The 26,962-nt window shown below is 44.0% G+C and overlaps 2 protein-coding genes across 2 annotated transcripts in view; one reads left to right on the top strand and one right to left on the bottom strand.

Moving 5' to 3' along the window:
• Positions 1-4,850, top strand: part of LOC138267252 (extracellular calcium-sensing receptor-like) — a 134,435-nt gene extending 129,585 nt beyond the window's left edge. The window contains exons 5-6 of the mRNA XM_069216109.1: positions 3,719-3,842; positions 3,934-4,850. Coding sequence (XP_069072210.1) covers positions 3,719-3,842; positions 3,934-4,850 — 1,041 coding nt within the window. The remainder of the gene's footprint in view (positions 1-3,718; positions 3,843-3,933) is intronic.
• A 12,394-nt stretch (positions 4,851-17,244) lies between these two features.
• Positions 17,245-26,962, bottom strand: part of LOC138267251 (extracellular calcium-sensing receptor-like) — a 60,120-nt gene continuing 50,402 nt past the window's right edge. The window contains exons 5-6 of the mRNA XM_069216107.1: positions 18,268-18,391; positions 17,245-18,173 (exon numbers count right to left, since the gene is read on the bottom strand). Coding sequence (XP_069072208.1) covers positions 17,245-18,173; positions 18,268-18,391 — 1,053 coding nt within the window. The remainder of the gene's footprint in view (positions 18,174-18,267; positions 18,392-26,962) is intronic.

Here is a 26,962-nt window from a genome sequence, read left to right as displayed (position 1 = left end):
CAGAATGAAACTGCGGTTTCGACCGCCATGTTCATAATGAGGGCCTTAGTCCTGTACATGAGAAGAGAATGGATAGTCTGTTTAGGATGTTGGAAGACAGAACAAGTGGGAAAGAACCTGGAGCTGTTTTTTTTACCAATCTGACTTCTTGTTCAACTATAAAAGCAGTGACAAGGTCAAGATGATGGAAGTGGCCTCAACTATGAGCCAGGATTCTCTCTTGAACCTTGCTACTAATCAGTCTTCTGTGGCTGATATCTCCATTGTTTTGCATGTATGCCTAAATTGTTCCAGTAGGAGTGTGGCATCGACTATAAAAACCCTATGCATATACCTTTAATATACCTTTAAATCTCTGACAAACGATGGGGCTTATTTAGACTTTGGTAGACAGAGGAAAATTAATCTGCGTGGCAGAGTACTTTACTCCCCCCACACCAAGGGTCCTCTGCCTGCCAAATTTAGAGATGTTTGATGGCCCAGCGGACATCTCCTAATATAGGCAAGAAACACCATCACAGCAGTTCCTGTCAATGTAATAAAAGTTTGACAGACGGTACAGCCAAAAAAACTTTTAAGATGTTTTGTCATTTTCAAAAACAAAATTCCAAAGCAGGATTTGCCTCCCATGTTGTGGCAGTCATTTTTAAATTTCACTGACTTATACCTCCAGGTTTAGGAAAGTGACCATTGGACCACACACTTTAACAGGTGGATGGTGAAATCGCCAAACTGCAGACAGCCCTTACTCTGTCATGCCTTTGGAGGAGTATGTTTGAGACTGTGACAGAGTAGTCTCTGTCATTGATATACTCAAGGTCTGCCAGCCTGTATTCTGTAAATCCGGAGGGGATCCCTTCAGTTTAGCGGAAAGGGTACTCAGTCATCATTGTGATGGAGTACCCTTTCCGTAAAGCTCTAAATAAGAACAAATATGTTAAACAATGTGTGCTACAGATTTTTGACTTGTGCAATTAGGCCTAGTACATATGATCTGATCTCCAGGCAGTGTGGGGGTATAAACATTTGCTCATTATTAAAGTGTGGCTATATGTTTTGAAAACTGGATAGGCCCTGACCTCACAGGTGTTTGATAGCGGTGGGCCAAGTTTTATGGCTGCAATGACTAGAGAGCAGTGACCTATCAAACTAAGAACAGGAAGGCTTTGGTAATATTTGGGTCTATATGGGGTAATCTGACAACCTAGTTTGAGGATGGTAATGTGACTTGTAATAATAATTTGCAATAGTTTAGGAATTATTATTTTTATATTTTTAACTGTGGCTCAAATGTTGTTTAATCTACTATTGCTATGTCAAGTATTTTTAGCTTTTCCGACGTGCTGTTATGTGTCTGGGCTTTTAACCACACCCACCGCACGCCCATTACTATCACTCCTTCATGGGCTTGCCTTTCAAAAATCAGTTTTTTCTTTGGTAACTGCTTTAATTTGTCCCTCCTTTGGGCGGTTTAGTTACTACCTTGGACATCGCCCCTGGTACATGGTTAATTGCACTCTTGCCGATAGATTTGACTACGAGCGAACTTCTTTTTCGTTTTGTGTGCTGCTTCACGCTGATGCTGTGGCACTTTGAATTGTCTTGCTTATGTGATACTGTATTACTTTTCATTTTCAATTTATGTGGCAAGAAAAGTCCGGTTAGGAGTTTACAATGCTAATAGCTTCAACTCGAGCAAATGCAAGAACCATTGCATTGCAAATGCTTGTTAGCATTGTAAACTGCTCATTAAAGACAGGCCACATTACAAAAGCACTTCAAACAGCGTTCATGAGCACCCTTGTTAATAATTAAATATCACCAAAAGGTTTGATCCTAAAAAGAAATCATGGACTAAATATAGGTGCCTCAACTTCAGACCTTTTAGGAAGCCAATAACATACTAGGTGAAAAGCAATTAGCTCCAATGACACTGAGACAGCATTACTGAGCCTGCAAAATACCATCTTTGATACTACAAGCATGACTTATTCATGTTTCTGAATGTGTTAGCAGCATTTGATACTCAAACTACTGTACTGAATAGTCCGAAGACTGTCAGATAGCCACCAAGTGACTTGAGTTTTTCTCAGCACAAAGGCAGCCAGAGTGTTGGTGGGTCAAGTATGTGCGAAACGGTGATTATTGAACATGCGGTTCCACAAGGATCGTGCATATCCCATCACTTTTTATTGTATATGTGCAACCTCTTTGCCAGCTCTTCCTAAACCTTGCTGTGGAATTCCAGAGTTATGTTAACCACAGCAAATTTGATTTCACGTTTCCACTTATATATTCAAGCAGGGTCACTGAGGAATTGATTTATTAAAGAGCTGGATATTATAAGAGGTTAAGTCTTGCTGCATCTAAGACCTTAATCCTGATTTAGAACTCAAAGGACGGGTTACTCCGTCACAACGGTGAGGGTTATCCTGTCAGCTGAAATTTAAATCCCATTATGCCCGATAGGATTTAGATTTCGGGCGGAGGGATATCCGTCACCATTGCGAAAGAGCAACCCATCTACCAAGTTCTAAATCAAGCCCATTGGTTCTGTTAATTTGGTATTCCATCAATGTCTTAAAGCAAACAAACCTCAATAGACATAGTTTAAAGCTGGCAACTGTGATATTGTTATTAATAGCAAGTGCAAAACCTTCTAAGTCATACTAAACTCAAAAATGTTCATCGACAGCTACATTATCATAAGAAGATTCTGGGAAAAAAAACTGTCTGTCTTCTCTCTGGGACAGATACAGCTACAATGGCAAGAACCATGATTGTTTAAGAGGATTACTGGAACTCCATGCCGGCTGAAACATCCAAAGCCTATTATAAAAAACTATAGGGCCTATAAAATTTGGTAATAAGATCTCTGTTTGATATTCTAAAATGTAACCACATATTGCGGTATATAAAGAAACAGCAGCAGCTGGCAGTAGCTTGGCCAAATTTATAACACTGGTTCTCGTTCACAAAGCTGTAGGTGACAATGTTGTGAAATATTTAAAAGATACATTTATACCATATATTTCAGGGAGGTCTATACTATTCGTTAACAAACAATCTGTATGCCAACAAAAGTCCAGTGGGAAGTCATTCCTCAAACCTATCTTGCCTGTCCTAAAAATATAAAATTATAATCCTGGAAAAGCCAAGATAGAGCAGTTAACTTTTGCCATTACTCCAATGCTATTATTAGGTGTGTCATTAGTCAGTTGTGTTTGTTCCTCTTTGTATGAATCTAGCAATGAAAAAAAAAGTTTTTGTTATGGTACGTATCTCTCTTTGTGATTTTGAACTTCAAAAGTAATAAGTAATATTTTGATAAAATGTATTTCCTAGAATTACTGCAATGAGTATCCAATTTAAAAATGCAATGCTGATGTCTAGGGATAATCACTTTCAATAGCAATCTTAACATGCCACAGCAATTGAGTATAGTTGTATGCTTCACTGAAATGCCACTGAGATACTGTATCCACCAGCAACAAGGCCCCAGTGATTACATTGCTTCCAATGTATACTTTACTGTCAACAAAAGAGAATAAGAAATAGTAATTGATATTACTCATGTTCTGTTACATTCCCTATTATAACTTTCATAACTTCTTAGTATCTCCCACATGTGTTTTCAAGAGGATTTCTGAGTTAGCAGTCATTTAAACATGGTTTTTATTTGTAACCTATGATCTCAATTTAACTTTGTTTCCTCTAGTTACCTACATCAGTGTGCAGTCCCAAATGCCACACTGGATTCAGAAAAGCTATCATATCAGGAAAGCCCATTTGTTGCTTCCAGTGTGTTCCCTGTGCTCCAGGGGAAATATCTAACCGAAGTGGTAAGCAGACAAACAAAGCAGTGGTTTAAAACACGATATGACAGTTGTAAGAAAAAAGCTCTTATGTAAATCTCTTTATTTTTACCTTCAGATTCTATTGAATGCTTTGTATGCCCCTGGGATCAGTGGTCCAACAAGAATCGGGACAAATGCATCTCAAAGAGGACAGAGTTTCTTTCTTACTCTGAAACCTTTGGAGTTATCTTGGCAGCAATCAGCATTTTGTCATCGGTGATACCCAGTCTCATTATGGGACTCTTCATTTACTACAGAAACACACCCATTGTCAAAGCGAGTAATTCTCATCTCAGCTACCTGCTGCTTCTGTCTCTCATCTTGTGCTTTCTATGCTCATTGGCATTTATTGGCTATCCAACACAAGGAAAATGCCTCATATGCCAGGCTGCTTTTGGCATCACTTTTGCTCTTTGTGTTTCATGCATCTTAGCCAAAACCATCATGGTGGTCATCGCCTTTAATGCCACCAAACCCAATAGTAAATTAAGAAGATGGACGGGACACAAATTGTCCTACACAGTGATTGGTGTCTGTACACTCATTCAGGTTCTTCTGTGTATCACTTGGTTGAGTCTATCTCCGCCTTTCTCAGAAAAAAACACAAATTCTCACCCTGGAATAATCATAGTGGAATGTAAGGAGGGCTCTATGATTGCATTCTGGTGCATGTTGGGATATCTTGGATGTCTGGCTGTCATCTGTTTCATAGTGGCCTTCCTAGCTAGAAAACTGCCTGACAGCTTCAATGAAGCTAAGTTTATCACCTTCAGCATGCTGGCATTCCTCAGTGTCTGGGTATCATTTATTCCTGCCTACATCAGCACCAAGGGCAAGTACATGGTGGCCATGGAGATTTTTGCCATCTTGTCTTCCAGTTCTTCCTTGGTTTGCTGCATATTTTTTCCCAAATGCTACATCATAATTTTTAGATCAGAGATGAACACAAAAGATTATCTTATGGGGCGCGGTGCAAGACAGACCGAAATCTAAAACAATGTTGTCATTTTAGTTGTGTGTTGGTTGTTTCTTTTCTTGTGAAGGGTTCACATTTCAATACACCTTTACCCTTTGTGATTTAACATGCATAAACTGTAATGGACTGATTCACAAAGTTTTTTCTATGACATACACTTAGATTTTGAGGGCTGATTCACAAAGTATTAATTGAGAGTATTTTTGTGTGCTACTCCATGACTAGCTGTACCCTACGCATGATTTTTCAGGAGTAAAACACACTTCAAATTTTGATTCACAAGGCTTTTCAAATATTTTCCCCAAAATGTTAAAATATCCTGATATCCTGCCAGCAACTGAGGGGTGTGGGAACAATTTGAACTAAGAAGGTTTAAAATATCCTACTAGAAATATGGAGCAGACTAATATATGGATTATTTATTTTTTCCACTTGAACAATATTTTGATTTCCCCAAAACTGTGAAACATTTACTTATTTTAATTTCTTCCTTGTGTTAACTACTATTTAACGTATTTTGTTTGAATCAGTTAACTTCACTTAACTTTTCAGTAAACAAGAAGGTGATGCTATAAATTCTGGGATTTTCCAGGTACCTTTGTTTGGAAAAACAGACCAAAAATGTTGTGTTAACTATAAATAAAAAAATAAATAACTTAAATGAAATCAAACTAAGAAATAAATAACGTGAAGAGCTAAACATGCATGTTGAGGTTAAGCACCATATCTAACATTTGCTTAAAATGTGTCTAGGGAACTGTTGAAGGCAGCCTTTCACATCCACTCGCTCAGCAGATTTCCAGTCTCCCATCACATTTAGAAATCCTCAACATCTCTTTGCCAAAAGTGCATCTTCTTTGCATTGCAGGCCGAAGCAGGGAAAACCTGCATCAGGAGGATCGCCATAAAAAATGCCAGGCCGTATGATGCACAGTCGGCTGTGGACCAGAGGTGCCTTTGATCATACACCAGCAGAGCTGGCAGATGCTCCACAGGTGTACAGTTAGCATTGCTCCTGCCTCTAAATGGGGCAGGAGCCCGTGTTTTGGGGAGCAGACGTTCCAGCTATTTATACCAGAACTCCCATTCCATCAAACTATAAATGGCCTCTTAATTAAGTGATGAATTTTCAATCTTGGCCTCATTGCCATATGGAGATAGTTGTATTACTTCTCATTAAACTAAGTTCTAAGTTCGTGTTACAGACATAAAACACGCAGAAATGAAACAGGTTGCTTACGAGTAACTAAACCTCTCCAGCATTGGTATAATTTATACATTCACATGTTTGACTCATTCAGCTTCACCACATTCCTGGCATTCGACAGGAATAAACATTATGACCATGCCTGAGAGATATGAATGTTGTCTCAACTCCACTACCTCGAGTGGTCATAACAGTTCAGGCCATAGCATAAGTGTGAAAGGTTAACATCAAGTAGAACAACTGCAATACGAAGGGATCACACAACGTTGAAGTACACAGTATCGTTTAACATAAATATTTTGTAAAAAATATCATTTCCCAAAAGATCGTGTCCCCATACTTATCAGGCTAAGTACAAAAAAACAGAAATAAAATATATTGCGCCAATGTAGCCCGAAAACATGCACAATTTGTGTTGTATAATAAATACATAGCTTAAAGTAATACATATTAAATATTGTGGTATATACGTTGTATAAACACATATATATATGTGTGTGTGGGTTTATATACATGTATATATATATATATATATATATATATATATATATATATATAGTGTAACACAATTATTAAAATGATATAGTTTGAATTATATTAAATGCATTTTAAAAATATATATATGTGTGTATCTATCTATCTATTTTCAAATCGCAAACTCCTTAAGTAAAGAAATTCCACGGACACTCCTGGTGAATGCTGTACAACATTTATTGTAGCAAGAACGGTCCTCACCAATGCATTTCAGCCGTAACTCTGTTCATGGTAAAGCATAGAAACTGACCATTCTTTTTTATACTTCCTTACAATGGCACAAAGGACAAGAGAAGGCCGGTAAAGAGTATTACTGAGATGGAGGCCATCCTAAACAGTGAGTTCGACATATTTCAACATATAATATTGTGTAAAGGGCAACCAAAATGTTCTGAATTGGACATCACAATATTCTATCAAGAAACAAAGTTATATATTTACAATAAATATCCTACTGAATAATGCTTTTTCAATGAACATTCCAATACAATACTTTTTTTGAAAAGCATAGAAACTGACCATTGCTTTTAGTACTTCCTTACAATGACACAAACAAAAGTCAAAAACGCCTAATAAGAAACATTACTGATCTGGCGGCCATCTTAAACAGTGAATTTCAGCATATTTCGACATATGATGTTATCTAAAGCGCTATCAAATTATGCGGATTGGGCATGGCAACATCCTATTACTAAACACATTTATATATTTAAAACAAATATCCTACTGAATAGCAGATTTTCCATTAATATTTCAATACAATACTTTTTTGAAAATGTGCAGACACAAGTGCATTGATCCGAGGTCTTGAAGCATGATGGACCTCGTTTTCTCCCCACAGTTTTAATTGCACGATGAACACTATGGGCCTCATTACGAGTTTGGCAGTCTTTTGTGAAGACTGCCATGGTAGTGGCCGCCTAAAGACCATCATGTTAGTAGTAACCCAACTGCCATATTAAGAGACACACTTTGCAGACCGCCAAAATTCAGCCAAAAATCCGAAACCGCCAGAACACTGGAAGGTGGGAAAGAGGCGGTCCCACCACCAGCACTGCCAGCCCCACAAAAATCCACCCACCAGATTACGAACTACAAATCACCACAGCAGTTCTTCCATGGTGAAAAACCATTGGCGGTGTGAATCGCCATGGTCAGAACACACATCAGTCAGAACACCACACTACATTGGATAGTTTCAATACCCCACACCTGACACACATCCACACACGACACACCTACTCACTGCACTATATAACACACCCATACACATGTTGCAGGGACGGGGGATAACATAGGGCATGCTTATAAGGGTTGCAACACAGGTAATTATAATGATGCTACATGCAGACTACAAAGTGGCGGAGACAAATAGCCCCATAGACGGAAACGCACCATAATAAAACGCTGCAGGTTCACTTATATCATGAGTACATATAATGCGAATACCGCAGAGCGCTATAATATTGTAACATGGAATGTGCGCGGCATGGCCACAGCAGCTAAGAGATACCGAATTTACTCATTCCTCAAATGCCAAAACGTACATATTGCTATTTATAGGAAACACACTTTTTGCACAGTGAACTGCAGAAAATAAGGAAACAATGGCAAGGACAAAGATATGGCACCTCCTTTTCTGCATCTGCCAGGGGAGTCATGTTATGGATCACACCGGGGTATCATATGCTCAGCAATCACGAAGGGTGGACACAGGGGGTCAATATTTCGTGCTGGAGGGCCTGCTGGATGGCAGGCTGCCGGTGATTGTGGGGGTCTATACACCCAATTGTGCCTAGGGGGAATTTTTTAATACCCTCACTCCGCTCTTCTTTGTGACCCTTTAGCTCCTTGCCTATGGGGAGATGTTTTCAATTGTGTTCCTAATGTGAAATTTGACCGCTCGTTTCCCCCATGAGTTGTGCGGTGAGCAGGAAGGCCCCTAACTGCCTGGTAGCCTGGACTAAAGATAATGGGGTACATGATATGTGAAGCATCGGACACAGAACACAAAGGGAATACTCTTTCTATTCCCCAGTACATGCTCTTCACACCAGGATAGATTTAATATGGGGATCCTCCACATCAAGCCACACAATATTACACTCGGGATACCTCGCACGCACAATCTCTGACCACTCCCCACTGTTGCTCACTATACAATGGGGTAAATCGCACTCCATCATACCAACGTGGCGTCTTCAAAGTGAAGCACTTTTAGATGTCCCATTCAGGGAGAAACTGGCCAGTTGCATTATACATTATATGAGGCAAAATACTGGCTCTGCTGCTCTGCGAGCCACGGAATGGGACGCTCACAAAATAGTAGTGAGGGGCCACTGCCTCTCAGCCACATGCGGGATCTGTCATTCATCGTGTAGGGAAGTCACTACATTGGAAAAGGCCATGCGAACACTGGAAATAGAAACCACAAACAGTGTGGTGCCACCCAAGTGCCTTCGAGACATGCAGAAACTATACAAGGAGGCAGACCTATGCCTAGGCCGAGCTGATTATCAATACTACCGAACCCGACTCCATACAGAAGGTGACCGCTTGGGCAGACTGCCCGTGAGGACCGGCAGCACACTTGGATAGGAGCGATCAAGCTAGCTGATGGAACAATAGCTGCCTCCTAGGTGGGCATTAACAACGCCTTCAGAGATTATTCCACCACACTATGCCAGGGAGACTTGGCACATGCTCCCCAGCGACTGGACTCATTCCTAAATATGCCGCCCTATGTGGACGAAATACGATTTGGGAATATACGTTTAAGATGGCAGCCAAATGGGGACATCGTGTGAAGGACGAGGGAATCACGTTGTACAACACAGATCACATAAAGGGAATGTCATGATCTGGAACAGGAGGAAAATCAGCTGAAGGTAGGACTCTGCTCAGTGTCCTACACAGAGCCAGAGATGGCATGAGAGAAGGCACTGGTTCCCTGACGAAGTGAGGAGTAAACGGGTTGAGTGTTTCAAAGGGAGAGAGGAAAGAGGGATTATTAAGAGCACTGCTGAACTTAATAAAGCGCACGCATTTGACCATGCAATGACTATAGAACCCCTGATAAAGGAGGTGAGAACACGTGATTACAGCCTGTGAAGGAACGCTATTTTAACATATTCTGCTACACGAAGAGCTCTGTATTTGAACATACTATTTGTTTTACCTAGTGTTTGACTACAGGGAGGTGCTGCCATTGGGCTCCAGTTTAACAGTGATTTAATGAAATCTCGGTAAGTGCGAGACATGATGATGAGATTTATGGCTTGGGTGGAATCACTGCCGGGTGATGGGATGTCTCACAACAATATTTTTTAACATGTGAAGGAGACAACACTGAGTCACAGGGGAGCCAATGTACGCATCGGCCTTTAAATATGTATGACTGATGGGAGAAAGAGGAAATGGATCTGAGGAATTCTCATCCAAGAAAAATGACTGTATGTGTGTCATGTTTGTTTCCCTAACCTTTTCATTGTAGATAATCCAGAGTGTGTGTACGAACAAGGGTCAAGTGTACCCGGATATGCATATTGATAGAAGTCCTGATTAATGACGGTAGGGGATAATAAGAAACGGGGATCGAAAGGTCCTGATAAAGGCCGACTGACCCTTATGAGCAATGGAAACGGCCAAAACATGTTGACTGGAGAACAAAGGATGGGGTGAACGGGAAGTTGTGCACTAAATATCACCACCAGATATCTATTTTTAACCCTGTTCATGGGGGTCCCTTAATAAAAAAGTGAAGTGGACAACCATGAGATAGTTTTAATACATATCTGTGTGTCTAGATCCCTGTTTTTTTTTGGTGTGTTGTGTATTGTTTTGTGTTCCCTGCCCCTACTGTTCTATTCCAATGTGGGTACACATAGGAATGTGTTAGCAGATGCCCAATGATGAAGCATGCCACAAATAGTGGGTGAGGGCAGTTTTCAAACAACTATGCTGTGTTCATGATCTAGTAGTAGCCCATTTAAGTAGGGTTGGGTATCTGATAGAGACTTCTAGCTGCAGATTCCTTCCCCTAGAACTCCCTGGCGTCAGCTTCGAATCCAAAATTTTTCTGCTGAGCAGTACCCTGTGCATGCCCTCAGGTGGCATTGTTCGGATCCGCGTGCGTAGTCCGGCTCCGTGTGGCGGCGTCAGCGTCTTTGGAGCCGTCTGTGATGTTACGGTCTTCTATAGAGGCACCACCCCGGTGCGTGTACGTCAGTTCTTTTCCTTCGGCGCAGGTCTGGATAGAGCTACCCTTTTTTTTGACGTTTTTGTCAAAGACTTTTTCAATTGTCTGTGCGATGACTTTGTGGAAGACTAGATTCAAACCATGTGGTGCATGTCATCGCACCATGTCGGTCACTGATCCACACCAAGGTTGTCTCTGGTGCCTCGTGAAGGACTACGACGAGAAGTCATGCTGCGACTGTCGGACCATGGCTCCGAAGTCCTTGAGAGAGAGATCTCTCAAACTTCTAGCGGCCTGGCAGCCGTCTTTGGCCGGCGTGATTCAGAGGAGATCACGGTCCCGCTGAAGAAGGAAGTCGCAGCACCGCTCCAGGAGCCCCGAGTCATCTTCCTCGCATTCGTGGTCATTGGGGCATTGAGGTAAGAGGCACAGACTTTGCCACACCCGTCAGCCAACAAGGCATCGAGGGAACGTCGACGTTCTGAGCATGGCTCCACAGAGCGGCCATCAGGTCTGACTCTGCATCTTCTCCCCTTTCCGGGGACCAGAGCGACCAGCGCTCAAATTAAGGAATTTCACGGGGCTATGCGCTCGTTTCTGAGCAGGCTGCACTCTCTGGTGGGTCTTCAGACCCAGCGGGGGCTCTATCGGGTTTGACGCCGGCAGCTTCGGCCTCAGTGCCATAGGGGACCCCAGGATCCGATAGCGGATCCAGACCGGCGCCGAGTCCTCACAGTCGACCTCCTCCGGCGCCGGGCCAGATGTCGATACACTCCCTGCACCACAAGTGGCCACTGGTGGTGGTAGCCCCATCCTCATTCGGGATGATCCGGAGCCGGAACGACATTGTACAACGCTGATTCCGACTTCGAAGGTGCCGATTAGGCCCAGATAAATGCCTGAGGCTTATTTTGAACAGCCAGGCACAGGTGAGGAATGGGAGGAGTCTGAGGACCCTTTAGAATATGGATTGGCACATGAACAGGACTGGTAGAGGATCTAGGGTAAGCCATTGAACTGGATACTTCTCCAGATGCTGGCATGCTCTCACCTCCTTCTGTGGCTATGGAGGAGGGGGCATCTTATGCTATGGTGGTGCGTAGGGCAGCTGAGATCTTGGACCTAGACTTGCCTACAGTGCCAGTCAGGACTAATATCCTGACGGAGGTGCTTCAGCCAGGGGTTGGTACATCAGAGACGATGTTACCCTTCAATGAAGCCCTTACAGATGTCCTTCTGGGGATGTGGTCCAAAACGCAGCACAGTGGCTCATGTGAACAGGACAATCAGCCACCATCGTCCAGCTCCACTATTTTTCTTGTCCCTTTTGTAAAAGTGGTTGATATTTTGGGAGGTAGGGCAAGATATTTTCCTATCTCCCCCTCGGCAGGTGTGTTGATAGCATACCAAAATTCCCAGGACAAGATGGGCCAAATAATCACCATGTTGGAAGAAAATCAAAGGCTGCAGTGGGAATACTACCAGGAAGTCATGTAGCAGTGGCAGGCACAAAAGGCCCCCATGGCTTCCATTGCAGGGTGCTGAGGGACATTACCACCACCCTGATTGTTTTCTATACACACCATCAGTCCCCTTAAACTAGCAATGTAACACCTGCCACATCTACATATGCGGCAGCTAGGTGAAATGGAGGCCCTGCATGCCTTAGGCACCACTCTCTCTGCAGCTGAAGAACCGCCACAAACGTGGACATCTACCCAGACATCCAGCTGGAGCATCATCAGGAGACACATGACAACAGAATTTTCACAGGACAGATGTCAGAGAGGTTGAAATTCATGGCATCACAATAGGATGGTCAGTATTCCAATCTGCAAATTGGGCATGACTGAGAGTACCATCACAATGCACATATACAAGTAATGGGAGTCATGGCCATGGTACACTACCTACTAAGCAAGTGTTCCCAGACTGGCCCAAATATCACCAGATACAGGCCCCTCACATACCCATACTGTAGCTACATGATCACATATCCCATGGAACACACAGAGAACATCACTGAGGAACCCAGTATTTTACCAATACACTAACATAGGTTCCATACCTGTAGGATTGTCACACACCTTTGTCAGTAAACAGTTACCTGCACCTTTGACAGCAACATCACAATACAAACACAGATATCTCCCACGGTCATCACAAAGTGCCCCACCCATTGATAACCCAGAGGTCATGATCCAATCATCGCACATGGGCCACAACTGACACGTATTATCCCATTTTGCATCCCCCTACCACACTGGTAATAGGAAAAGACTAAGCAGTCACAACCCCACTTGTATAAAAGAAGTACAAACAAGGTACCATCCCACTGTAACAATATCTGTTTTACAAGCTATCTGTCAGGTACACGTCTCATGTATGTCAGCAAATATCATCGACTACTGACAATGAATACCTCAAGACTAGATTGCAGAGCCTAACATGATTTAGCAATTACAGTGAGTGGAAGGAAAAGAGGATAGGAGAATGCAATAAAACATACCTCAATACAGAGTAGTCCATTACAGAGTTGTATGTGAGGATCAGATGTAACAATACATGATATAGCAGACCATTTTGGATTGTACACTTTACAATCTATCAGTCTGCGTCCACAACTCACACATAGGCATTGGAGCTCATGACACTCTCACTGATGATTCAAGTCAGGAGGTGTAATGGCAGCCATCTACTTTTAGTTGTGCACATTCAACACATCAAAAGGTCCACTTCACATACCTGTATGTCAGTGGAAGTACTGTGTTATGAGATCTGCCCTAGAGTCACCTGCTCCTTCTTCCTCTGGCTCTTTATAACTTTCTAACTCAGTATTTCCAGCCACCTGATCCATCTGCCTCCCCCTCATCTGCTATCAAAGGTATCTGACGTCTCAGAGCTAGATTGTGGAGCATGCAGCAGGTAACGATTATTTGGCATACCTTGTGGGGCGAGTAGAGGAGGGCTTCTCCAGATTGGTCCAGGTACCTGAATCTTGCCTTCAGGAGCCCAAATGTTCGCTCAATTACATGCCTTGTCCTCCCGTGGGCCTCATTGTATTGGAGTTCCCCTGGTGAGGCTGAGTACCTCACTGGTGTCAACAGCCAAGGTCGGTTTGGATAGCCTGAGTCACCTGTGCACACAATGGTAGAACAACTCACAATTAGGTCCTGCGACTGGCTGTGTTGTGATGACAGGAGACATAACAGACAGACACACACTACAATGCCAACTTACCTAATAGCCAGGCCCTCTCTGTTTGTAGTCTTCCTATCAGATGTGGGACACTGCTGTTCGGCATGATGGAGAAATCATGCACAGATCCTGCAAACTTGGCTGTTACTTGTAAGATGTACTAGTCTGCCAGACACACCACCGGTACGTTGATTGAGTGGTAGGTCTTCCTGTTCCTGTACATCTGTTCATGAGCACTGGGAGAGACAAGGGCTACATGGGTGCCATCAACGGCTCCTACTACATGAGGAATGTGTCCCATCTCATAAAGGTCTGCCTTCACATAGGCCAAATCCGCTTGTTGGGGAAACCTGATGTAGCAGTCCAGGTATTGCAAAAATGCACACAGTAGTTCCTTCAACACCAGACTGAACATGGGCTGACACATACCTGCTGTTAAGGCAACAGTATTCTGAAAGGACCCTGTCGCCTGGAAGTGTAGCAGTGACAATACTTGAACGATGGGAGGAATGCCATATGGATTGCGAATGGCAGGCATCAGATCTGGCTCCAACTATGTACAAAGATAGAGCAGCATTCACCCAGATGTCACAATTTATTGAAGATAATTCCATACTTTCAAGCTACCAAACAGGATTCCACCCACAGAGAGGCACCGAATCTGCCCTCATTGCCATCTGGAATGACCTTGAAAACACAGTAGACCGCAATGGGGTTCCTGCACTACTTCTCTTGAACCTCTTGGCTGCCTTCCATACAGTTGACCTTGACACTTTAATACAAAGACTCTATAAAGCCATCAGAGAAGGGAAAGGTCTGGGCTGGATCACATCCTACTACCAAAACAGAACAAATGCCATCTATACTCCACTTTTCTCTTCCAAATCGTACTTCACAAAAGCAGGGGTCCCTCAAGGCTTTGTCATCTCACCCATGCTTTTCAACATCTACATGAAGTCATTACCAACAAAAACTAATACATTTCAGCACACTTACTATAACTATGAAGATGACACACAAATCCTCCTTAAACCGAAAGCCCCATAGACATTGGAAAGTCACAAATCTTTACTTGCCTCAGAGCCATCTCAAATTGAATACTTCCAAACCTGAAATACTCACATGTGGCGAAAAGAAAAAATGTGACCCATGCTGCGCCTGCCCTGATGATCTGAGACCACCTGCTAAAGAATCTAAGGAAGTAAGAAACCTTGGAATTACCATGGACTCCAAGTTATCAATGAATGCAGAAATGGACAAATTAGCAAGATCAAGTTTCATTACAATGAAAACTCTATGAGGCATCTTCCCCTACCTGGGATTTCCACACAAGGTCCAGGCTACTATCTATCTTGAACTGACTAAATTTGATTACACCAATGGCCTCTACCACGGACCATCTTTATCAATTATGAGACGACTACAATGGATTCAGAACACTGCAGCCAGACTACTCCTATATGTAAAGCCACAATCCCATATCTTCCCTGTCTTGAGGGCCCTACATTGGTTATTGGTTGCCAGAAGATCCCCCTTCAAGCTGGTTTGTAATTCAATGGAACAGGACCACTTTTATCAGGAATAAAATCACCAAATACATGCAAAAAAGGAACCTATGCTCCAGATTGGCACCCCCATCAAAATCCCAACATACAAGTAGAAAAACATAGATGGTACATTTCTATGTTCAAATAGCCACACTATGGAATTCAATGCCCCCAAACATAAGATCTGCAGATAACTATCTCATCTTCAGAAGGATATTCAAGAGTTGGCTACTTCTTACATAACCACCACACTCAAACACTAAAGTACAGTATATCCCTGTGTATATAAACATTTATAATTGTATTATATGTATGTAACCATAAATGTGCATGTCCTTGTACAAATATGTACAAGAACTATTTTAAAATCTAAATACATTCTTCAGGTATGCATAACAAATATGTGTGTATATATATATATATATATATATATATACATTTCTATGCTTAACACGTATATATGTACGTTTTGGAATAGATGCTTATGGGTCTGTTTTATTTATCTATCATAATATGTAAATATTACATAACTGTTTTAACTATAAGTGCTTCACCATTGAAATGTTCAGAAAAATATAAAATTAAAATAAAAAATAGGTCAATAGGTGTACAAATACACAAATAAATCAGTTTCAAGTACAGCAACACTTGATAGTCTGATTTTTTACAATACAATTTTAAATCTCAATATATTATCTTCCTTAGACATGTATATCCTCTCTATATACTCATGTATCTATATATTTATTACTTTATTCCTACTGTAGAAGAAAAAAAACACAAATCTTTGACTCTCTCCAATGCACTACTCTATGTCTCACCCTATACCTCTCTCAATATATCCTCCAACTCCACTCTCTGACTCATCCCAAACCTCATTGTACTACTATGATCTCTAAAATAACCATTTATAGAATCTTTCCTCCACTATCCCTCCTTGGATGACCACAAATCTCATTTTACTATTATGATCTCCCAAACAATCCTTTCTTAATTCGCCCCTCATATATCCATCTTTTGACTCATCCCAAACCTGATTTTACTACTATGATATCCCTAATCCATTTCTGGAGTCTCTTCCCTCCTCCATCTCTCCTTTTACTCATCCCAAACGTCATCTTACTACTATGATCTCCCAAATAACACTTTCTAGACTCTTCCCTCTTATATTCCTTTATTATCCTATCAAATCCAACTAACAGACGTGCATGTCTGCTGCTCAAATTAACTCATATTTTCCTATACTAATCAACCACTAATCCTTTTTGGGTTCCAGAGTAGCATGCTACTCGCCAAAAAGCATTTCAATGCCTTGTCAGGGTTAGTAGCCGCTGTATAAATACAAGTACAATTACAATTTGCACATACACCGGGGAAAGAACACAGTGAAGCTATTGCCGTGATGTGAAAAAGATATGGCATTAGAATTTTCACCGAAGAGCCAATGTGGTTATCTAAACAGACACTCGAGTATGAACAAAGGCACCGTATAAATTCTAAAGGATTATTATAAAAGAAGAAAAAATGGCTAAGTGTACAACGCTTATACAGAACTCTGCCAAATTCCCACTTTCAGTTCTACATCTATAGTTCCACTGCCTCCTCCCAGGATTTCGACACATGAAATAATGTCATATAGTTTATTTATAACTCATCCTAGAAACAAGTGCATTTACATGTGTGTCCTTCAGAATAAACAGTACAAGCAATACATGCATAAACAGGGATTACATTCCTTTAACCTTCTTCCTCTGTCCTGCTCCCCTTCCCATAAGATAGTCCTTTGTGTTCATTTCTGGTCTGAACAAGATAATATAAATTTTGGGAACAAATATGCAGACAACCAATGAAGAACTGGAAGACAAGATGGCAAAAATCTCCATGGCTACGATGAACTTTCCCTTAGTACTGAGGTATGCAGGAATAAATGAGAGCCAAACGCTGAGGAAGGCGAGCATGCTGAAGGTGATAAATTTAGCCTCATTGAAGTTGTCCGGCAGCTTTCTGGCTAGGAAGGCCACTATGAAACTTATGGTGGCTAGAAGCCAAAGGTATCCCAGCATACACCAGAAAGCAATGGGAGACCCTTCATTACATTCCACTATGATTATTCCAGGCTGAGAGTTAGTGTTATTTTCTGAGAAAGGAGGGGATTGAATCAACCAAGAGGCACACAAAAGAATTTGAAAAAGTGTACAGACAATAATCACTGTGAAAGACAATTTAGGTCCAGTCCATCTTCTTAATTTACTGTTTGGTTTGGTGGCATTAAAGGCAATGACCACCATGATAGTCCTGGCCAAGATGCAAGAGACACAAAGAGCAAATGTGATTCCAAAGGATGTCTGACGCAGGAGACATTTCACAGGTGTTGGAAAACCAACAAACGCCAATGAACAGAGAAAGCACAGTGTGAGAGACATGAGCAGGAGGTAGCTCAGGTTGTAATTACTTGCTCGTATAATAGGTGTTTTCCTGTATGTAATAAACAGCCCCAGAATGACAGCGGGGATCACTGATGACAAAATGCTTGTTGCTGCCAAAGTGGACCCAAATGGTTCTGTGTAGGATAGAAACTCTATGATCTTTGGGATGCATCTGTCCCGTTTCTCATTGGACCACTGATCCCAAGGATATTTAAGGCATTCAACAGAATCTGAAACATAAAACGCAGAAGACAAAAATTAGTTTTTTATTCTTGACCTGCAGAATACCATACCTTAAGTCTCCCTTTTTGCAGGTTCCCTTACCACTTTGGTTAGCAATATCTCCTAGTAGACAGGGGACACACTGGAAACAACAGATGGGCTTTCCGGGTATGATAGCTTTCCTGAAACCAGTGGGGCACCTGGGACTGCACACAGAGATGGGCACCTAAAAAAAAGATGTACACAGACTATGGATAAATATTTAACTTTATTTCAACTGCTGCTCAAATGTAGATGTATGCTTTCACTGCACTAGAAGGGCTCATTACATCATATCAGACAGCACTAGCCAGATATATACTAACACCAGATTTCACTATCACCTACAATGCAATGCCACCATAGGCTACACTATCAGTCGTACCATTCCACAGAACTTCACTAACCGTCTGAACAAGAATAGACCATTCCATTTACCAACCATACAACACATACATCCCTGCAGCATGATATTAGGCTGATCCATGTTTTGATAGGTCAATGTCCCTGTTTGATTATACCTTTAAGGTCTTGGGGGGCATAATTTTGAATAGATAGACTATGTGGGATTCAACGAATCAGGTGCTTTCTGACATTCAGTATGGTTTTAGATCTGGCCTAGAGACAGTCAATCAGTGCTCAAATTGTTACTTAATCCTTAATAAATATACCATAGTCAGCAGGAATCCTTACATGTTGCCTTTATGGACCTCAATTCTGCATTCAACAGGGTCAAGAGGGACCCACTCAGGCTGGGAGCCTGTTATGTCCCTGTAGCTCTGAACTGGAAGCCAGTAAACTATTCCTTGGAGCCAGTCTGGTAATCCTGGGTGCAGGTGTAGATGCAGGACTCAACTGCAGGGCTGGCCTCTGAGGGTTCAAGGCTGGCTCCAGGGGCACAGCAGTCCTTCCAGGTACAGAAGCAGTCTGGCAGAAAGCACAGAAAGTCACAGCAGCAGGAAGTCCTCTGAGAGTGCTTCCTCAGGTCCAGTAGTAAACTGAAGAGTGAGTCTGAGAGCCCTATTTTTATACCCTGTCACTCTGCTCCTAGAATGTGGGAGAAATTACTTTGAAATTCTGGGAGTTTTTCGCCTCCCCTGCCCTGGCTCCACACTGGTAGCACTGACAATACAGGGGCATTAAGCCTATTGTGAGGAGACAGGACACAGCCTGTTCAGGTGCAAGTGGGGCTGTGCTTAGCTCCTCCCCCCATCAAGCCTGTTAATGGCCCATTGAGGCTCAGCTAATCCTACTACTGCGTGACTGTCTGGGAGGAATTCACAAAGTCTGTCACCTACCCCAAGTGATGTGACCTAGGACAGGCTACTGGCAAAAAGGGTTAAGGGAAGGAAAATGCCAAATTTCTAAGTGTGGCATTTCCAAAATTGTAATAATAAATCAGACTTTACCATTAAAGATGGTCTTTATCATTCCATAGGCATCAAACATGATATATCTACCTCCTCTCATTTAGGAATTACAGCTTATTAAGTGTAATAACAAATCCCCAATGTTACCTGATGGGAGGGGTAGGCCTCACACTAGTGTAAAATTAATCTGGGAGCTCAAAAGTACTACCTTTTAATTACACAGGACCCTAGGGCCTACCTTAGGGGTGACATAAATGTAATAAAAGGGGAGTTTAAGGCTCAGCTACATGTTATAAATGTCAAGTTGGCATGGCAGTGTGACACTGCATTTAGGCTGCACTGGCGGGCCTGGAGGAGGCCTGGGAGTGCTACTCAGGTGGTTGGCACAAGAAAGTGCTGCATGTCCACTGCTAACATTTAATTTACAGGTCCTGGGTATATGGTATACCTTTCTACAAGGGTCTTAAAAATCAATTAAATATGCCACGTGGGTATCAACTAATAAAACAATGTTTTAGGGGGAGATCACAAGCACTTCAGCACTGGTTGGCAGTGGTAATGTTCACAGAGTCCTAAGGCCAATAAAAGCAAAACTCCAGCAAAAGTGGGAGGAGGAAGGCAAACCGTTAGAGGGTGACCGTGCAGAAAGTGCCATTTCCAACACTACCCACCCCCAGCCGAAAGCCAATACTTTGATAGACTTCCCTTCTTAGGGGACAGAACATGGACAATGGTCCTTTATGCAGGTGCACTTGTCAGTTCTTTGCCTCTCAAAACTCATTTGAACCTCAATGATTATAATCTTCTGAACTACTGAACTGACCCAGGGGGAACCCTTCTCCTCATCTGTGGACCCCATTTGTGCAGCACCTAACCTTAATTTCGCAGGCAGTACCATTATGTCCAACAAAGTGATTTGGCCCATTACATCCCATGGGTCAGTCTTCTAACCCCAACCCTAGGAAGACAGGAGGACAGCTTCATATTTCCAAACATTTTAGATAGTCACAATGAGGTAGAGGGATTCAGAATGGGTGTGGATGGGATGTAGTCCTCTGGAATAGGTGTCATGGATGCAGGGGTTCGATGGGGCTCCTGAGTGGACTGACTTCTTAGTGGTGGCAGTTTTTTCTGGTATGATGATAGGATTGGTTGTTTGGCTAAGACCGGGAGGCATTTGGGAAGGTCTACTGTATCTGGTTGCGGGTTGAAGTTAGAATAAATGGTGGTGAATTTTTTGCTCAAAAATTGATAAATATTTATGCTGGTCCTGAATAGGGTGATCAATCTGAAGGCAATCTATACAAGGTGAAATCCTTCAAAATGGCAATGATGTCTTGGCTTTTTTTACGCTGGCATCGATAGCGTCATTAGAGCAGTGCGCCTGATGGTCTGGGTCATTTAATGGTAGTATTTCAGGGCAGATTTGAACAAGCTACTGTCTGTGTTGTCCTGACTCATTCTCCATTTGAGCTCCAGTTGTTTTCAGTGGCATTTCATTAAAGTTCTTCCATATACCAACTGGCCTGGGGTCTAGATGTTGTTGTAATGCTGTGCTTGAGTAGGGTCAGAGAGTTTGCACAGAAGGTGATCTGATTGTTTAAATTCTTGATGACTTTGAGGAGGCTGTTGCTGTGCTCACATTGGTGGGTGTTGAGAGTGTTGATCCAATCCTTGTTGGTGAGGCTGTTTCAATTTCAAGGGGCTGGGCTCGTGGTGATGTGTATGTGCTAGACAGGGATGGTAATGCTGAAGACAAGACAGTGATCAGTCTAGGAGACTAGTGGGACTCTGATGTTGGTGAAAGTCATTAAAATAGGTTTTAGGGAGTGTCTGTCAACGTGTGTAGGACCCTTTTCTCACTAAGTGAGGCCCAAGTTTCCAAGGTATTAGTCGAGTGCTTTTGAGTTGGAGTGTGCGTTATCTTCCAGACAGTAGTTGAGGTATCTGGGTAGGATGTAATTGCTAGCATTAACGGTGAGTGATGCTACAAAGTCTGTGATGGTATTGGGGAAGTTTGTATGTGGACATAGTGGTCTGTAGATGAGAGTGCTGCTGAAGGTGAAGTTGGCATTGACGTGGAAATTGAACTAGCACCTGTCATTCGATGTAGGAGGATGATGTGTCTGTGTAGTTGGTGCAGCAGATAGTGTTCTTGGGGGTGGCTATGATTCTGTCTCCAAGATTAAGAATTCTATCTTTCCTGGAGAACTTGTAGCCGGCGGGCTGGCTGTGGTGACATCAGGTGCTGATGAAGGGTTTGGTCATTACTATGGGTCTCTTATAAATATAACTGTTCAGATATTCTATTCAGCTATTTTTCCTGTACTGTACAGCAAGATTTCCTAAGGGAAGAAACATGAGAAATCAATGTTGTTGGAACCCGCCCATTGTCTTGACTTGAAAGATCTTCATAAAACTTTCCATGAAGGAGCCTAGGAGGTGTCACGGTTTCGGGCGGGTCTGATCAGGACTCTGGTTGGGACACCCCTTGTGGTCACCGAATATCCTAAAGAGGTAGTGTACTGGGGCAGAAGTGCAGCTAAAGGCATACACAGAAAGGACAGCTATGGACAGGCACAGGAAACAGGAAAGTAAAAGCAGAGCAACCCTTGTGTGAACAAATAGGAAACGGATTACTAGTGGACAAACACGCTGGGGTTGTACACAGAGTAAGGCGCAGAACATCCCACAGTGACAGGGAATCTCAATGCCTCTGTGCAGTTTGCTCTTACAGATAGTCACCCTGCCATCCCCATAGAAAGGAGGCAGCAGAAGTGATTCTGTCTCTGGACCCTAGAGCACAGACAAGGATAGTACTTACATACACAGGACACGCTCTTGTGGGTCCAGCTGGAAACACAGTGGCGATTCCTGAGAAAACAGCAATAGCACACTGTCACTGTTAGGCACGAAAGACAACGTATAACACTAGACAAGGATGGGGGCTGGAATTGCCTCCTGGAAACCAGGGGCCAACCCCAGTACAAAGGAGGACATTTATACACTGGTGAAGACTGATAGAACACTTACCAGACACAAAGAACCAAGAAGAAATGGAAAAAGAAGGGAACAAACAAAGAGGCAGAGGCAAGAACTGGGAACAGGCTCAGGCTGAAGTAAAGGCAGGACTAGGACTTGAAAACAGGGTGCAAACGTCTGGCTAGAACAAACAGAGATAGGACTGGGAAACTGAGAGCAGGCTCTGGCTGGAACAGGCAAGGACAGGACTGGAATACAGGGAGTAGGAATGAGTAGTAAACAGGACTGGGAAACAGAGAGCAGGTTCAGGCTGAAACAAGGCAGGAGCAGGGCAGAGAAACAGGGAGCAGGCTCTGGAAGAAACAAACAGGTACAAGGCTAAGAGATAGGGAGCAGACTCTGGCTGAAACAATCAGGAGCAGGGCAGAGAAACTGGAAACATGATCAAGCTGGAACAGAACAGGAACAAAACTAGAACATCATCCGACAAAGGGTCTGTAACACAAAGGAATCAAACTCCAATGCACGACGGGGATCTTGAGGAAATGGCTGCTTATAAGCAGTTCCAAGCTGGGCTGCACAGGAGAGGTCTCAGGTGTGTGTAGTTTCAGACACTTGCAGGTCCTGGAGGAGAGGATCCAGTGAAAAGGAGCAACTGGACTTCTCCCATAGAAAACAATAGGAAACAGAATCCAGGCTTTCCTGACTACCAGGCTGTGCATTATGGGAGTTGCAGTTCCAGGAAGCAAATGTAGTACTACACAAGTATACCATGGTGAAAAGAGAAACAAATAGGAGTCCGCAAGGTACTCTAGATAAGTGTTTAAGGTGATTCCCAGGCTTCCAACAGTCCCCTTACAGTGCCCCCTAGAAATGGGACGACAGAGTTGTAACAGGAGGATGAACTTTTGATTTTGAATAATTCCATGATGATTTGTCAAGCAGCGCCAAAGTTATTAGAAAACTAAAACACTATGGGGCTCATTACAACATTGGCGGTAAAAGGTGCTTACCGCCGTGCAGAAGACCGCCAACACACCGCCGCCGCCGCGGCATTCCGCCACAGCTATTATGACACACATCTTGGAATCCGCCGAAATTCAGACACCCACACACGAGCGCCACACCAAAGGTCAGTGATAAACTGCCAGAAACAAATCCTCCACCTCCACGCCAACAGAAACACGCCCATGCTATTACGACCCACGAATCCACGCAGCGGTCTTTCAACCGCGGTATTCAATTGGCGGTACACACCGCCGCGCTCAAAATACACACACATCTCCAAAACACCGCCACATTGGGCAATTACCAATACACACACCTGATACACATACACACACCACTCCCACACACCAAAAATTATAGACAAAGGCGACAGAGAGAGGGCACAGAATAGACAATCCCACTACACAGAGGCACAAAACACCATCACCCACACAACATCCACGCACAAAACACCACACACCACTAAACTCACCACAACCATCACCACATACACCACCCCACACATCACCCACACCACCCCATGGCACGCCAAAGACACCCCCGCTTCTCCGAGGAGGAGCTCAGGGTCATGGTGGAGGAAATCGTCCGGGTAAAGCCACAGCTATTTGGCTCACAGGTACAGCACACATCAATAGCCAGGAAGATGGAGTTATGGCGCAGAATAGTGGACAGGGTCAACGACGTGGGACAGCACCCAAGAAATAGGGAGGACATCAGGAAGAGGTGGAACGACCTACGGAGGAAGGTGCGTTCAACGGTCTCCAGACACAACATCGCGGTACAGCGGACTGGCGGCGGACCCCCACCTCCTCCCCCACAACTAACAACATGGAAGGAGCAAGTCTTGACCAACTTGCATCCTGAGGGCCTCACAGGAGTCGGTGGAGGATGGGACACTGGTAAGTCTAATCTTAACTATCACATCCCTCACCCTACCTGCATGCTATCACACACCCCTCCCTCACCCCCTCCCCTATCACTAAAACTCCTCACTAATGTACCCATGACACCAACCACCCATCCTAACACCAAGCCCTGCATGACACAACTAAGCATGGACACCCCTCACTAAAGCATGCCCACTGCACATACCCAGTACACCCCCCCAACCATCACCACACAACCCCACACACAGGAATGCTTGCACTGGGGTACACAAACACCCACCCATTGCACACCATTACACACACACGTGCAATAATCTAGCTCTTATGCCCCTGCAGGAACCCGAAGGACCGTCACCACACCAGAGGGTCCAGACAACACCACTCCACCCCCAGTAGAGACCCACAGTGACGAGAGCAGCTCTGCCCTACTGGATCCTGATGACCAGCCCGGACCATCGTGGGCCCTTGGACAGTCGGTTCCCCTTGAACAGGCACAGCCCAACACCGACCTTCCACCCTCTGGTAACACCAGCACAGCACCCACCCAGCGGGCCCAAACCTCCCTACCCAGGACAGGTCAATCAGCGGTGTGTCCACCACTACAGGGCACCCAGGGTAACCCACCACCCCAACAACAGGGACCTGGGGGCAGTGGTAGTGGGCACACGGTCCAGGGGACGGAGACACAGGAACTGGGAGGGCTGCTGTGTGACAGGGGGCGGACAGGCAAAGGGAACCCACTCTCCACGAGGCCCTCTCCTCCATCATGGGAGCATACCACCACTCCCAGGAGACGATGGCGACGGTCCTGGACAAGTTGCAGGAGACTCTGCGCCTGCTGGATGAACTGTATTTGGGGTTCAGGGAGGAGCGCAGGACCATCAGCTCCGCCCTGGGCACCATCGTAGGGGTGCTGAAGGACATACAGCAGACCTTGAGGGACACCGTGGCACTCCAAGGGGCCCCTGACACTAGCCAGGATGATGAACTGCCCACCACCTCCGCCGGCGCTAGTGGACAGGACGCCCTGCCACAGGACCAACACACCAGCACCCCACCCCCTGCAGATGGACAACCACCACGCAAGGGGGCCCTGAGATCCAGGAACAGGACAGAGCAAGATGGCAAGACACCCACCAGGAAATGAGACCACCCTGATTGTCCTCCTACTGTCCCACTTTGTTACCCTGTCCATACTTAAACTGCCCCAGCTCCACTTCCTATGCCCAGATGGGCAGTGCACCTGTGAGACTAATAGACTGGACTCTGCCATGGACATTCCTCCGCCATCACCGATCCTCATTTTACAACTCCCTCCCATTTCTGAGCACTTAAATAAACACCCTTGAAACACAAAACAATCTGGAGTCAGTCTGTGATTTAGTAAAAATGTATAATCAATGACAGTGCCATAATGGGTGTAACATTGTAAAGCTAACATACCTATGTCACACATCACAAGCCCTTGAAGGATGCAAGCAGTTGACATGTAGGTAACCACACCTGTGAAACTGTAATGGAAGGGTACAACTCAGTTTCCAAATAGTGATTTCAATCGAAAAACAGGATAGAGGTAGATGTGTGAAAGTTAATGTAATGCTAAAAATGAAAATGTTCTCACCTGTGTGTCACTGGAAATATTGCTGTATGACTGACTCCCTGTTGTCATTGTCTTCTTCATCAGCTTCATCCTCATCACTGTCCACAGGCTCCACAGGCTCCACAGCTGCTACAACACCGTCATCGGGATCATCCTCCTGCAGAAAAGGCACCTGGCGTCGCAAAGCCAAATTATGAAGCATGGAGCAGGCGATGATGATGTCGCACACCTTCTTCGGTGAGTAGAATAGGGATCCACCTGTCATATGGAGGCACCTGAACCTGGCCTTCAGGAGGCCGAAGGTGCGTTCTATCACCCTCCTAGTCCGCCCATGAGCCTCATTGTAGTGTTCCTCTGCCCTGGTCCTGGGATTCCTCACTGGGGTCAATAGCCAGGACAGGTTGGGGTAACCAGAGTCCCCCAATAGCCATACACAGTGCCTCTGGAGTTGACCCATCATATCAGGGATGCTGCTATTCCGCAGGATGTAGGCGTCATGCACTGAGCCAGGGAACATAGCATTTACCTGCGAGATGTACTGGTCTGCCAAACAGACCATCTGGACATTCATCGAATGATAACTCTTCCGGTTCCTGTACACCTGTTCACTCCTGTGGGGGGGGACCAGAGCTACATGTGTCCCATCAATAGCACCTATGACGTTGGGGATATGTCCAAGGGCATAGAAGTCACCTTTCACTGTAGGCAAATCCTCAACCTCAGGGAAAATGATGTATCTCCTTACGTGTTTCAGCAGGGCAGACAACACTCTGGACAACACGTTGGAAAACATAGGCTGGGACATCCCTGATGCCATGGCCACAGTTGTTTGAAATGACCCACTTGCAAGGAAATGGAGCACTGACAGCACCTGCACGTCAGGGGGGATTCCAGTCGGATGGCGGATTGGT

Source organism: Pleurodeles waltl, chromosome 12 (assembly GCF_031143425.1).
Source record: "Pleurodeles waltl isolate 20211129_DDA chromosome 12, aPleWal1.hap1.20221129, whole genome shotgun sequence".
Classification (NCBI taxonomy): domain Eukaryota; kingdom Metazoa; phylum Chordata; class Amphibia; order Caudata; family Salamandridae; genus Pleurodeles; species Pleurodeles waltl.
This window is presented reverse-complemented; position numbering and strand designations above follow the sequence as displayed.